This window comes from Sus scrofa, chromosome 5 (assembly GCF_000003025.6).
Source record: "Sus scrofa isolate TJ Tabasco breed Duroc chromosome 5, Sscrofa11.1, whole genome shotgun sequence".
Classification (NCBI taxonomy): Eukaryota; Metazoa; Chordata; class Mammalia; order Artiodactyla; family Suidae; genus Sus; species Sus scrofa.
The window spans coordinates 5,415,011-5,430,160 of record NC_010447.5 but is presented as its reverse complement, the minus strand read 5'-3'; the positions used below and the strand labels follow the sequence as shown (position 1 = coordinate 5,430,160).

The 15,150-nt window shown below is 56.4% G+C and overlaps 1 protein-coding gene across 2 annotated transcripts in view; it reads left to right on the top strand.

Annotated features, from left to right (window-relative positions):
- Nucleotides 1–12,222, top strand: part of MPPED1 (metallophosphoesterase domain containing 1) — a 78,556-nt gene extending 66,334 nt beyond the window's left edge. For both annotated transcript variants that reach the window (XM_021091407.1, XM_021091406.1), the window contains 3 exons: nucleotides 5,441–5,556; nucleotides 7,889–8,002; nucleotides 10,078–12,222. In XM_021091407.1, the coding sequence (XP_020947066.1) occupies nucleotides 5,441–5,556; nucleotides 7,889–8,002; nucleotides 10,078–10,196 (349 nt within the window). In that variant the 3' untranslated portion in view covers nucleotides 10,197–12,222. The remainder of the gene's footprint in view (nucleotides 1–5,440; nucleotides 5,557–7,888; nucleotides 8,003–10,077) is intronic.

Here is a 15,150-nt window from a genome sequence, read left to right as displayed (position 1 = left end):
CTGTGATTCTGCTCCCTGTACATTTCAGCAGAGCTGCCGGGTGCTCAGAGGCGTTTTCCCAGCGCCTTAAACCCTCCTCCCGCCCAGCCTCTGCCCCTCCCTGAGGGTCAGGTGGTGGGATACAGCCTCGAGCAAGAAGGGCCCGCCCTCACGGGCTGAGATCTGGAGCCGTGGGCATTGTCGTCCATTCCACCTGGAGGGGAGCGTCTGGGAGAGGCCGGGCGTGGGTGTCGGGTGCCAGCTTCAGTGCCCTGGACCAGCCTCTCCGGGCATCCCCAGGCAGGGTGGATCCCAGCATCCCTGGATCTGAGGTGAAGTCTCCCAGAGCCACGGAGGGGTATCTTCAGGGAGCTCCGCCCCCGGGGGAGGCTCCTTGGTACTGGGTCAGGCTGGGACATGGCTCCGGCAGAGGCTCCTGGGGTCTGTGGGGTCGCATGTATTTCGCACTGTCTTTCCCCAAAAAGCTCGCCTTGCTGCGGCTCACGGGAACTGACAGGCGCCTTCTCTCCATACTGATGAGGCCTTGTCCCCTCTTGTAAATATTTGATTAGGTTTTTGAAAAACGGACGTTCTGTTTGGAAGGCGGCACCAGAAGGGCGTTGCTGCTTTTCCTGGGTGCTGACGGGCTCCTGGGGACACTGCTGCGCTTGGCTTTCCCGGCAGCCCCCGGGCTGCATGCTGAGCCTCCCCTGCGGTGACCCTGCCCTGGCTCAGCCAGAGTGGGGCTCTGAGTCTGCCCAGGGTCTGGGGGCTTCAGACACGGCAGAGCTGTGCACTCAGTATATTGGGGCTGTCAGCCGTGTTTGACCAGGAACCGTGGTAGGAAAAGCAGGGTTTTGTTTTTTTTTTTTTTTTTTGCATTGTGACTCAGTACAGCCTTATGTGGGTGTCTATTTAAATATAAATATATTTAACTAAAGTATCCCTTCCCTGCTGTGATGCTTTCTATTCTTTTCTTTTTCTTTGCTTTTTTTAAAATGCCGTTTGACTCTTCAAAGTGCACATTTGTAAAACCCTACCTTGCAGGCCAAAGGTTTCTCCTCCAGCTTCCGTGAGTGGGTTTAGGACGGGTCCATGGCAATGACGGAGGGGACGCTGGTGGCGGGGGTGTGGTGATGGAGCCGGTGGTGGTGGTCGTGATATGGGACTGATGGCGGTGGTGACAGCAACGGTGGTGGTGGTGGTGGGGACGGAGGTGGGGGTGGTGGCGGTGGTCGTGAGGGTGGCGACGTGATGGAGGTGATGGTTGGGATGAGGAGGATGCCAGGGATGAGGATGGCGCTGATGCTGATGCTGATGGAGAGGATGGCAGTTGCAAAGCACTGGACCAGGCGCTGTTTTAAGCACTTTCCGTGGACTAATTGATGGAATCCTTTCAAGCCTTGTTGAGGCAAATGGTGTGATTATGCCCATTTTACAGATGGGGTATTTGAGGCAGAGGGAGGTTAAGCCACTTGGCCAAGTTCACACAGGTAGTGAGAGGTAGACCCATTCTCGCCAAGGTCTGCCTGGCCCCAGGATTCCCTTGAAGATGGGTGTAAAATTGTGGGTGGCAGGGAGGAGGTGTTTTTCTGCGGAGAAAATCCTTAGCTTTCTGCAGACGTGCAAAGGCAGGCCTGTGTTGCGTGTGTCTGAGGGAGGAGGTGGGCTGACACAAGCCCTAGTGCTGCCCATCCATCTGCCAGGCCCCAGCCCCGGCCACATGGTTTTGTCACCTGGAGGGCACTTCCTGTGGTTGGGGAACCCTTGGACAGCCCAAACCTGGGGGTGCAGACAGGTGGGCCTGCCCTTTGCCGTCTGGTTCTCCCCTCCCAGGTCCAGAGGACAGATGCCCAGGCCCCCACCTGTACAGGTGGTTCCTCTGGAACCCACTCATGGGCGGGTATAGGGGAACTCCATTCTCCCACAAGGACAAGGCAGCTTCTTCCCCAAGGCCAAAACTTAGGCTGGTAGAGGCTGGGGGAGAGGGTGGCCTGGCATGTTCTGTCTGCTCTTAGTAAGTTTTCCCGGGTGGGACCTGGAGGCTTTTTTCCAAACGTAGGGGTCACGTTCGGCTTTGAAGTTTTGGCTGCAATCCCAAGACAACAGGAAGGGTCCCATGTGACAGCCTGGTAACACCTTATTCACTCAACCAGCCCTCTCTCAACACCATTCCTGCAACAAGCATTTGCCCCTCCCGCAGGCAGGTGCAGGCGTCCAGGGTGAGAAGGGAGAGGGGCAGACAGGGCTTTAAGGATAAGCCTGGCGCGGGGCCGGGGGAGACGAGGAGGGACCCGGTGTCCCAGGCAGCGCTAACTGATGAGCACACCTGGCAGAGGAGGGGCTCCCGCACGTGTCTGAAATGGCCAAGGGACCTTCGGCCGCAGTGCGGTCCCTCATCTTCCTCCTTCACAAGCCCACGTTCCAGGAGATGGTGCTTCAGACTCGAAGGCTCAGGGGAGAGAGGGTCCGATCTGGGCTCCAGAATGACCTCTCCCTTGATTCGTTCTGTGACCCTGGGCACTTCCTTCCCTCTCGCTCAACTTCCGTCTTCTTGTCCAGAACCCACCACGTGGGATGGAATCGGGTTTTCAATCGCTGTTCCATGGACCTCCCCAGGGTTCTATAGAGGTGCATTGGGAGGCTGCCAACGGGGTAGAGCCATTGGGTCAACAGTCGGGGGTGCCAGCCTCCCGTAGAGGGGCGCCTGGGCCGTGAGAGGGAGTTCACTGGGGCCTTGGGTGTGTGAGAGGCTGGGGCCGTGGAAGGCCAGCCCTAGGACTGATACCCAGTGTATATCGAGAATGGTAGCGGGCACAGAGTTCCCGCTGTGGCACAGCAGAAATGAACCTGACTAGTATCCATGAGGATGCGGGTTTGATCCCTGGCCTCGCTCAGTGGGTCCAGGATCTGGCCTTGCCGTGAGCTGTGGTGTAGGCTGGCAGCCAAAGCTCCAATTTGATTCCTAGCCTGGGCGCTTACATATTCCCCCCCACTGCCCCGCCCCGCTGTAAAAAAGAAAAAGAATGGTAGTGGGGTGCCCTGCCTGCGATCCATGCACCTGGGCCCAGAACCCTGAGCCTCTTGCTTCTCTGTGCCTCTGTTTCCTCATCGGAAAAATGGGAACAACTCTAGCCCTTAATGCATAGGATTCTGGGAACAGTTAGATAAACCCATCCCTATAATGTAGTTAGATGGCTTCTGGCAAAAAAGCAGGTGTGCAGGAAGTGCTGGTGACAGTTTTTTATTTTCTAGTCATTGGCCCTTAGTCTCCTCACCCATAAAACAGAAAGAGAGAGCCCTGTCCGCCCACCTTTGCTGCAGGTGTGATGGCCCCGGGTGGCAGGTGGGGAGCTGAGGGCGGTGATGAGGATTTGTATTAATTTCCTAGGGCGTCATAGCTAATGATCACAAACCGCGTGGCTCACAACAGCAGGCAGTTATTCCGTCATAGTTCTGGAGGCTGGACGTCTGAAGTCAAGGTGTCACCAAGGTCGGTTCTCGCCCAGAGGACTGAGGGAAACTCTGGCCCTGACACTCTCCCGGCTTCGGGTGGCTGCTGGCAATCCTTGGGGTTCCTTGGCTTGTAGAGACAGCACTCCAAACTCTACGTCTGTTGTCAGTGGCCTTTTTCTATGTCTCCGTGTTTTCCCATGACCCTCTTACAAGGACAGCAGTCATGGGGTGAGGGCCCACTCTCCTCGGGTATGACCTCATCTCCCTAAGGTCACATTCACAGGTACTGCGCTAATACCTCAACATCCACGTAGGGTGGCGGATATCATTTGACCCACAGGAGTGGTGGTCATGGGAATGATGTGGTGGGAGTGGTGGTGGTGGTGGTGGTGGGGTTGGTGATGGTGACGGTGTGACAATGATAATGGTGGCAATAGTGATGGTGTTGGTGGCGATGATGATAATGGTGGTGGGGGGGTTGGTGGTAGTGATGGTGTGATGATAATGGTGGTGATAGTGGTGATGAAAATGGTGATCGTGGTGAGGATGGTGATGGTGATAATGGTGGCAATGGTGATGGTGGTGGTAATGATGATAATGGTGATGGTGGTGTGGGTGGTAGTGATGGTGGTGGTGATGGTGTGATCATAATGGTGATAGTGGGGATGAAAATGGTGATGGTGGTGAGGATGGTAATGATGATGGTGATGGTGGTGGGGTTGGTGGTAGTGATGGTGTGATGATAATGGTGATGGTGGTGGCAGTGATGGTGTGACAGTGATAATGGTGGCAATGGTGATGGTGTTGGTGGTGATGATGATGGTGGTGGGGTTGGTGGTAGTGATGGTGTGATGATCATAATGGTGAGGATGGTAATGGTGGTGATGATAATGGGGATGGTGGTGGGGTTGGTAGGGATGCTGATGGTGATGACGGTGGTGATGGTGGTGAGGATGCTGATGGTGATGGTGGTGACTTTATAAACGCTAAAGGGCTGTGTTCATATGGGGATCTTATAATGACTTAAGCCTAAGGGCTGATTTTTAGTTGGGAGACTTTTGTTGTAAATGAAAATCCAATTCAAACGGATTCAAACGTAACTGGGACGTGCAGAGGTATGGTGGGCGTCTGGTGAGATTTGATCCAGTGGCTCCCCTGGGCTGTGTGCCAGCCATCTCCCTTGGGACAGCGTCATGGGTGCCGACAGCTCCCAAGGCCGGACGCTCACTGGTTTACATACAGGGATGACAGCGTTCTGTTCTCTTGTCGTTGGAAGAAACATCTGGAATTCCCTCCAGCTGGAAGGAATTACCTTTGACCCAGTGGAGGAATGCCTTTCACTGATCAGTCGAGGTTCGGGTTGGGTAGCAGGTTGGGGTTCCATTAACTGGCCTTGGTCCTCCCAGCCCTGACCTTAATGCGGGGGGTGGACTCGGCCCTTGGAGCCCCTGCTGGGGGCTTTGGGGGTGGAGTGGGGGGGCGGGAATGAGCATCCTTCTGCTGGAGCCTGCTCTCTTGCCTGGGGCTCCACCTGCCCCAACGGTAGGAAGGATGGAAGAGGAATTTCCCACCTGGGGGCCGGGTAGGCGTGTTCTTCTCTAGATTGCCTTAGAAGAGCTTGGAGCAAGAGAGCCTTTGGCAGAAGTTGACTTTTTTTTTTTTTAACTTTCATTTAAAAATTATAAGAAAAAGAATATATGTACATGTATGACTGAGTCACTTCGCACTACAGCAGAAATTGGCACAACACTGTAAATCAACTAGACTTTAATGAAAAAACTTAAATTATATAGATAATACTTGTTCCTCACGGAGAAGAGAGATGAGGGTGAAGCAAGAGGGACAGGGCTGGTCGGCATCCGGCCGAGTCCAGGCACATCCCCACCTTCCCCTGGATTTGAGGTCCTGGGTGCCTGGCTGGTCCTGGTGACCGGTTGACACTGTGACCTCATCATTGCCCCCCCTCTTGGTGGCCCTCTCTGAACCACCTGTTCTACTCCCACAGGCAGCCCTGGTTTTACGGCTGGGGTTTTAACCTCCCGCGGGGCCAAGCGCTGCTGGAGAAATGGAACCTCATTCCCGAAGGCGTAGACATCCTGATAACCCACGGACCGCCGCTGGGTAAGAGGCAGGGTCCGCCCCTGGGCTGGGGGAGGCTGCAGGGGGTGGGGTGTTGGGGCAGGGGGTGGGCTGCGCCTGAGGGGCTCTGTTCTAACTTCCTGGGGCAGCAGGGACAAGTCACCCCATTGTCCCCCTTATTTCCTGAGGACCTACTGTGTGTGCTGGCTTGATCTGTTACCTCCTGGACTACTCACAGCCATGTGGCAACGTCAGCATCAGCTGCTTCTTTGCCACACGGGGCACCTGGCAGCTCAGGGAGGTCAGAGGGCAGGCTGGGCCCTGGACTCTCCAGACCCAGGTCTTGGGGCTGAACCACCAAGGTCACGCTTCCTGGCCCCCGTGCCCTGCACCCCACACTCCATCAGACCACCGTCCCAGCAGTCCCCAGGGCCTGGATTCCACCGCCAGCCTCTTTCCTCCTGCCCCCACGGCCCTCACAGGGGTCCAGGCTGATGTCTCGCTCACCTGGTCTCCACCTCAGCCTGCTCACTGCCTCTCAGGCCCCCCTTCCAGCAATGCCTGGGGGCTTTCTCAGCCCTCCCCCCACCTTCCTCACACCTCACCTCCCATCCATCGGCAAGTTCTGCCTCCAGCTGTATCCAGCTGCTCCCTTTCCTCTCCCCCTGCGCTGTCCCCCCCGGGTCCACGCGTGACTTCCGTCTCTTTGACGACAACGTGGTCTCCTTGCTGGTCCCCTCGCTCTGAGTCTTGCCCCTCCCAGTCCACAATCCGGGAGGAGGGAACCCTCTGAATCATCAGCTATGCCACTCCCTCCCTCTATAACCCTCTGTGGCTCCCTTGGTCCTTAGAATGAAGTCCAGTCTTCCTGCAGTCCTGCCAGCCCGCCCTCGTCCTCCCAGCACTGCCTCCGCCAAACCTGTCATTCTTCCCTCGGTGTCTGGGGCCGCCCGGGCCACACTGGACCAGGGCTAACCCGATGCAATGCCTGCCTTTAGGTTTCCGGGATGCCGGGCAGAGAGAGGGGCACGGAATGGCCAAGCCCCATGGGACACAGTCGGGGACGAGGGAAGCCCGAGACAGGCACTGTCAGAGGAGGCTGATGGACCGGGCGGCCTCAGCATCGGCTCTGAGGAGGCAGGAAGGGCGGGCGGGCGGGCATCCCAGGCGGGAAGGGCTGTCGGGTGAGGCCCGGCCCAGCTCCAGAGTCCTTCACTCAGATACCTGTTCAGGGAGAAGCCCTGAACACCTGCTGTGTGCCAGGTGCCCAGCCAGCACCCCGGGCCCCCTGCTCCACCCTCACAAAGTGTGAAGCGGAGGCTTTCTTCTCCTTCTTTCTGAACAGAGGGAGCCCCGAGGCCCAGGCCCGGCGTGGTTTCAGCACTAGGCCCGCACACAGTGAGGCTCGGGGCAGGATTTTTGTTCTCTCTCCCTCCCTCTCCTCCTCCTCCCCGCTTCCCGCCCTCCGTTCTGCCCACAGCATCTTCTGGGTTCCTGCTCTCTGGAGACCTCACCACACCTGCTTTGGGGGTGCCTGTGTGCTCACCCAGCCCAGCCTGTCAGGTGAATTGTTGAATGTGGCACAGAGAGGTTAAGTGACTTGTCCAACATCACACAGCCAGTAGGTAGCAGAGCCCAGGACTGAAACCCAGGTGTCTGCTCTAAGTCTCCTCCCCACCATGTCCCGCCTCTCCCCCCTCTCCTTCTTCTCTCCACCCCCTCCTTCTCTCCCCCCACTCCTGCCTCTCCGCTCTAAGTCAGGCCCACTGCGGGCTGCCTGATTCTTTGAAGTTTCCCTCGTCCTCTTCCCAGCCGTCGCAGAAACTCTTTCTCCCGCGCAGACAGAGAGGGGCTGAGATGAGCCCTCGCGGTTCGCCTGGAGTAATCAATTATTCTTCGTTTGTGTAGTCGTGTGAGGATAATAAGCAGCCACCATATGGGGCGGCTCCGGGAGGCTGGCGGTGCGAGCAGACCCAGACGCGGGCCACGTGAGTGGGGCTGCGAGGATGAAGTTCATTTTCACGATACTGCGATGTTTGTTTAGAAAGTTTTCAACCTGGAAACTCTGCTCCCAGGCTCAGTCTGCTGCTGGCCCTGGGTGCCCTTGGGCCTCACCCATCCCTCTGGGGGCTCGCTTTGCTTCTCTCTGCAGTGGATGGATGCCAGCCTTGGCCCACTTTGAGCCTGCGTGGTCGGGGGCTCGCAGCTATGAAGCCCCCCCTCCCAATGCCTGGCCCCCTCAGGCTCCCTTCACACTGGAGCCAGGCCCGTGGGCCCAGGGCTGCGTGTCTCTGCGACGGCAACGCTGCGGCTTTGGGGTCCGAGGGGCTGGGGGCTGGGCCGTTGTGACCCTCCCGTCATCTCCCCGACACAGGCTTCCTGGACTGGGTCCCCAAGAAGATGCAGCGGGTGGGCTGCGTGGAGCTGCTCAACACGGTGCAGAGGCGCGTCCAGCCGCGGCTGCACGTCTTCGGCCACATCCACGAAGGTCAGCGGGAGGGTGGGGGTGGGGTGGGGGAGGGCCTCACCTGCCCGGGGCGCCTCGCTGGCCCTTCATTGCCGAGGTTCACGGGAATGCCTCGCGCCCTGGCTGTCAGTGAGCGATTGCTGAAATCCAAGTGTTCCTTCCCTGGAGCCCCGCAACCCTGCCGCGCCCCAGCTGGGGCGTCTTGGAGATGGCTGGGGGCTTTTTGCAGGAGGGGACATTTGGACGGGACATGGAAGAGGAGGCGTTAGATTGCAGCGGGGCATGCTATGGGCTCCTTATAGCAGGTGGCCCTGTCCTGTTGCTGACAACCCTATGGCCTGGCATACAGTAGGTGCTTAATGAATGTGGAGGACTGCCCGCCTGCCCTATGGACTCTAATGGCCCCTCCTCCCATCCCCACACCCCCCAAAGACATTCTGCCTTCTGTCCTGGGGGAAGGACCCCATCACTGGAGGGGTGGGGGACATCCACTGACCTCGGGGCTGTAGGCTGGGTGACCATGAAAGTGACTGGTGATGTCGGCTCCAGTCCCGGCTGCCCGCCCCCGCCCCCAGCGTGTCACGGCCCACAGGGCTTATTACCTCATTAGACCTCAGGCTTCCTCACTGGGGCCTGCTTTCACCAGTTTGGCAGACCCCTCCTTTTGTTCCTTGTGAATTTGATCCCACCTGTCCAAGGCCTGGTCCCCTGTCTCCTGCTGGGGAAGCACGTGGGCTCCCGTGGGGCCTGAGGACCAACGGTCTTCCCTGAACCTCTGTCTGCATCCGGTCCCCTGGGCCTCGTGTGTCTGGCCCACCCGAGAGCACTTTCCAGCTCAGGAACGAGCAAGGCTCAGCCCCGCCCCTCTGCAGGGTAGTGTCCTGCAGGAGTGAGCCGACCTTTCCTGGCCCCCAGGAGCTCACAGACTTCCGGGCAGCAGATGAGCAATCAAAGGCAGGATCTGAAACGGCACGGGGGAGACAGACAACGCGTGTGCTGTGAGACAGTAATAATGGCTGTCATTTTCTGCAGCCCCACTGTGGGCGTGTGGTGCCAGCAGATCCAAGATGTGTGTGAGCCACACCACACCCCTGCATGACTGTACAAGCTAAATGGAGGCTCCAGAGAGCTGGTAACTTGTACCAAGGAGGGGAGGTGTCCCTTTTGGATAGAGGTGATCTGAGCTGGAGGATAAGGAGGATTTTGATAAGTAGATGTGGTTGGAAGAGGGTATGATGGCGACAGAGGCTAAGAGAAGAAAGTTTATGATGCTGATGATGGAGATGAGGAGATGATGTTGATGATGATGGTGATTGTAATGATGATGGAGATGATAATGGGTTGTGAGAATGATGGTGATGATAATGATGGTGATCATGATGGAGATGATGAGGATGATGATGCCTGTGATAATAATGGTGGTGATGGTGATGATGGAGATGAGGAGGAGGATAATGATGGTGGAGATGAGGATGGTGGTGATGATGGAAATGAAGATGATGATGGTGATGATGGAGATGAGGAGGATGGTGGTGATGGAGATGACAGCAGCGATGATGAGGATGATGGTGGTGATGGTGATGATGGAGAGGAGGAGGATAATGATGGTGGTGATGGAGATGTGAGAAGGATGATGGTGATGATGGAGATGAGGAGGATGATGATGGTGAGGATGATAATGATGGTGGAGATGAGGAGGATGATGGTGATGATGGAAATGAAGATGATGATGGTGATGATGGAGATGAGGAGGATGGTGATGGTGATGGAGATGACAGCAGCGATGATGAGCATGGTGATGGTGGTGATGACAGTGACAATGGCAGTGGTGATGGTGAGGATGATAATGTCAGCGATGCCTCGCCATGTGCTTTCCAGACCTGGGCTGAGCGCTGTATGTGGATTAGGATCCCGTTTGCTCCTCACTGCAGGCTTGGGAGGAGCACCTATCATCATCTCTAGTTACGGATGAGGAGACTGAGCTTGCTAGTGTGGGTAGCTCCCCCCAGGCTTAGTTAGCCGCTTGTAGCTGGGACACCACACCCAGGGTCCTGGTGTCACCCCTCCGCCCTGACCGCCGCGTGCTTCCTTTCCAGGGTACGGAGTCATGGCGGATGGGACGACCACCTATGTGAATGCATCCGTGTGCACCGTGAACTACCAACCCGTGAACCCCCCCATAGTCATCGACCTCCCCACCCCCCGGAACTCCTGATTGCCCTGCTGCCCCAGCCCTTCCCACCTGCATCTGCGACATGCCTGGCCGCGAGCACGGACCCCCAGCCACCCTTCCTTCCATGCAGACAACCCGCCTGGCTGCGGCCACCAGCCCAGCAGATGGGTTGAGGCCTTGGAATGAAGAAAATCGCCTCTGACTCTTCAGCCTTCTGCATCCGGAGCCGGGCCCTGTGGGTCCCCGTCAGGGGTTCTACGCCCGTCACTGATCTCCGCGTGTACATCCCTTGTGTCCCTCGTTAAAGGACCTCATCCACTCGCGGCCCCGCCCGCCCGCTCGGGAAATGACTGACCCTCATCCTGCTCGGTTGGACACCCTCGTGGGTTTGGCGAGCCACTGCTCTTGGACAGATTTTGGAAGTTCTCGCACAAAATCCCCCTCTAAGCGAGGGCCTGTGTGGCTGCAAGCCTCAGGGCTGGGAGGTGGGCAGGGGGGCGTCGTGGCCTGAGTGCAGGCAGCCCCTCTGCTCCTTCCAGGCCTCCGAGGGGCGATCAGAGAAGACTCAGGAATCCCGGCCGCGCAGGGCAGGCCCAACAGCCGCGAGCTTCATGTCCCGTTTTCTGCCCCGGGGCATTTTTGCCCATGTGAACAATGGCCTGAGCCTCCCAGGCCTCCCCCCACCCCCCCACCCCCCTGCTTGGAGCCTGGACTTGGGGGGTTTGGTCTCAGAATGAGCCTGTTGAGGGCCCAGGACTGGCTGGAGGGTTCCCGCGCCATGGATGCCCCGGTCCCCCGGGGGCTGCGCTGCTCAACTCAGCAGCCCGGAGGCCCCTGTGCGGTCCTGGACACACACACACACCCCCGTCTTCATCGAATGAAGGGGATCCCGTGTCTCTCATCGCTGTGCTCGCATGGGTCTGTCCCCTCAGATTCTGTCTGCCATGCCCACAGCTGAGGAAGGCTGAGTGGCTCACAGTCCCTCTGGGTACCCGCCGGGCCCCTGACGGGAAGGTGGCACAGAGAGCGTCCTGGCTTGGCAGTCCCACCCAGGGGACTTCTTTTTAAATCAGTGCTAGGAGTTTGGGGCTGACTCTCCAAGGGAGAGAGGACCTGGAGTCCCAGGTCGGGTGAGCCAGCGAGGCCGGATTGGCTCGTGCAGCATCAGAGTCTGCCTGTATTTAAAACTGGGGTGTTTTGTTCATCAGTTTTGTTTGTTTTTCTCCTGCATCCGTTTTTGGTTTTTTAAAACACGTTGCATTCGTCGCCATCACTCTTTTGACACCCTCACCCTGTGCACCTGTGAGGTGAGCCTTGCTCCCCTCCCCAGCCCCGGGCCTGGGAACCAGCGTTTAATGAGCCCTTTGCCGATAACCATCTCCTTTCTGGCAGTGGCTGCCAGGTGGCTACCGCTGGCCCCATTTTGGAGATGAGGAGATGGTTGAGATCAGAGAGGTGCGGTAACTTGCCTGAGGGAGGCACAGCTCAAAAGGGGCAGAGGCAGGATTTGAGCCTCGGCCTCTGGCTTCACAGCCCCTGCTTTGCCACCACCCGAAGCCCTGCCCCGCAAGGCGATGCATGGTCCAAGGCTGGTCCTGTTCAGCACCTGTCTGCTTCATTTCTCACAGACCCCACTGGAGTCCTGGCGGACCCTGTCCTCTGAGCCCAGGGCACCATGATCCTTCCCTGCATGCGAGGGGCTCCTGTGGGGCCAGGGGCACTGTCCGGGGTGCGCTGTAGCAGCTCCACGTTGGCCGAGGCCAGCTTTGTTCCACGGGCTGCAGGGCTTCAGGAATCCCCGTTTGGCCGGGGAGGTTCCTGGCAGCCGGGGATGTTTACAGGGTCCCTGGGGACCCCCAGACACGTTGTGGGCGTGCATGCACGGGTGGAGAAGATTCCAGGCCCTTTCAATAGCCTCTACTGATTTTCTATGCGGACCAAGAACTATAAAATTTTTTTCCTAAGGTATCTTCAGAATATGGTGTATTTTTATGTGGAAAAGAAAAGTTATGAAGGCAGCTGTTACCTTAAAAGAAAATTCATTAAAAGTCCTTGAGGTATGAAAGATGCCAGCGGCTCCTCAATCATTTCGGCGTAACTTGATTGTGGCTGTAATTTTTTTTTTTTTTTTTTTTTTTTTTGTCAAGCATGTCAGACAATAAAGTCTTTGTAAAAAGCAGAGACATCCTCCTGAAGCCTCTTCCTGTGTCTCTGGGTGTCGTGTGGGGGATGAGGGGAGGAGTGGCGTCCCCCTGGCCGGGTCCTGAGTCCTGGACAGAGTTTAGAGACTGAGGCGCTTCCATGTGCCAGCAACTGGCGCCCTTCTGCTTGCTCCAGCTTCCCCAGGGCTGGGGGCATCTCGGGGTGGTCGGCACGTGCAGTTCCGTGCCTTGCCGGGTTCCAGTAGCTCGAGCACCTGGTTCCCCCTCCCCAGACAGTATCTCAAGATGGCCTTAGCTCCGGGCTCTTCTTGGAGTGTCAGGCTTGATCCAGTCCTTGTTAAGCTGAGGGGTCCAGGCGTTGCTCAAGAAAAGCTCTGGCTTCTATAATGACTCTACCCCCCGGTCCCTATGCTGTGAAAGTCCTGCCATTTTCATCCATCCATCAAGCCCATCCACCCATCCACTCACCCACCCACCAGTCCATCCACCCCACAAGCATTCACTGAGCCCCTCCCATGGGCCTGGCTTGGAAGAGGGGAGAAGCAGTGATGGATTTAGGAGGTAAGGTTGATGAAGGGTGGGTGTGGGGATGAGGCACCGGAGAGCCAAAGCTGATAATGGAGGTTGGCTGCCAGTCTTGGTGGGGAACATGGGGCAGGAAGAACGGTTTGAAGATGGATATTTCATTCTGCAGCTCGCGGCAACGCTGGATCTTAATGCCCACCGAGCAAGGCTAGGGATCGAACCCATGTGCTCATGGATACTAGTCAGGTTCAGTTCTGCTGAGCCACAACGGGAACTCCTAGGAGCTTTCTGATTAATGTCTCGTCCCTGAAACCGCGTTGCCCTCCATCACCCAATCTGCTTGGCCTCCTTGGATAGTGATGGTTTCTCGGCCTCCCTCCATTTTCATGGCCTTGGAGGTTTCCAGGAGTACCGGCTGAGTACTTTGCAGAATGTCGCTCAAGTTGGGTTTGTCCGATGAATTCTCAGCATTTGTTCAGGTTTGTGTGTTAGGAGGCAGAGGTGAAGTGCCTTCTTCCAAGCCTCGCATCCGCAGTGACATGACGCCAACACCGATCACGCGGCCAGGGAGGCCTGCCAGGATTCTCCACTGTAAAGACAGCAGTTTCCCTTTTCTGTACTCAGTTTATCAGAAGCGGGTCACTGGTCCAGCTCATGCTCAAGGAGAGGACAACGCACATCAGAGCATGTGGCCTCTGTGTTAAAACCGCCACGTTAATTAATACGTATTTGGGGGGGCACCTCGAGGCTACGCAAACCTCGAGTTTTGCCCACGAATTTGAGCACCCGTCCGTGGATCTTGCCCGGAGCACTGGTTGACTGGGGTGTTCTCCTGAGGATTTTCCATTCCTTCTGCCCTCCTACCGTTATTATTTGGAATTGTTCTGTAAGGAAGATCTGGCCCTTCTCTGCCATTTATTTATTCATATCCGCACCGATATTCTTTAGGTTAGAACTAATGCTGGCATTTATTGTGTTGCTCAACTTGCTCTAACTTTGTCTAGTCGGGAGCTCTTTCAAGTTGGCTCCTGTGTTCTTTGGTTTGGTTTGAAGGGCCATACTCAACGCATATGGAGGTTCCCAGGCTAGGGGTCCCATCAGAGTTGCTGCTGCCGGTCTACACCATAACCACAGCAACACAAGATCCAAGCCGCATCTGTGCTCTACACCACGGCTCACAGCAATGCTGGACCCTTAACCCACTGAGCAAGGCCAGGGATCAAACCCAAATCCTCATGACTGTGTTGGTTTTTTTTTTTTTTTTTTTTTTTTTATCCCTATCATTGAGTCTAGGCAGGGTAATCAGAGACCACCAGCCTCATGGATCCTAGTCGGGTTCCTTACTGCTGAGCCGCAGCGGAAACTCCATCTTTTGACATATTTCTTTTGGCTGTCGTTGTTAGTTTGTTTCACTTCCTTGCTGTCTGCCCCAGGCTCATCCAGTGTTTGCATCAGCCATTTCTCCGTAGAGTTCTAGCTCCCTCTGTTTCGAAACTAACAGCTGGACTGGAGATGCCCTAGTTGCTCCTGGGGTATCACTGCTCCTGGATTCTAGACTCTAGTGGACAGAGCTGGGAAATTTTTACGCGTACTGATCCACGTATATGCACCGGGATCTATTCCTGTCTCTGTAACTGTCCATCCGTCCCCCCATCCATCCACCCACCCATCATCTATCTATCTGACAATAAGCATTGGTTCCTACCGACCCCTCCGCCGACGCTGACCCAGCCATGCCGCGTTTCTTCCTGCCTTGGCCACACCTTGCACGTTTGCAACTTTTGTCTTAGACCACGAGAAGCCTGGCTCCCTATCTACAGACAGCTCACATATCTGTCCACCCTCGTAGACCCACAAACGCCTGCTCTCAGAACTGCCGACCTGTACCCCGTAAGGGCCCACCCAGACCACAGGGGTCACGTGCCGTCTTGAGCTTTACAGTCCGAACTGTTTGCCAAGATTAGTGTGGTTGGCTCTTCCCCCCGCCCCCCGGTTCAGGGAGGTCGTGTCCCACATCTGCAATACCAGCGGGTCCTTTTGGTCTCAGTCCTCATTCCACCCTGAGACCCCCCAGACCCGTTGGGTGGTTTTCAGTTGGCATGTAGCGAAGGCCACTCTTTGTAATGTACGGTTCCGTGGGTTTTGACAAAAGCCTCCACAGACAGAGGGACCCACCACTCCAGGACCATAGGGAACAGTTCCATTACCTGAAAAATGCCTTGATTTGGCTCCTTTTTTATTTTATTTTTTATTCTTTAGGCTCCTTTTAAATCACACTGTTTTCCAAAATGTCTCTAAGTTTTTGTATC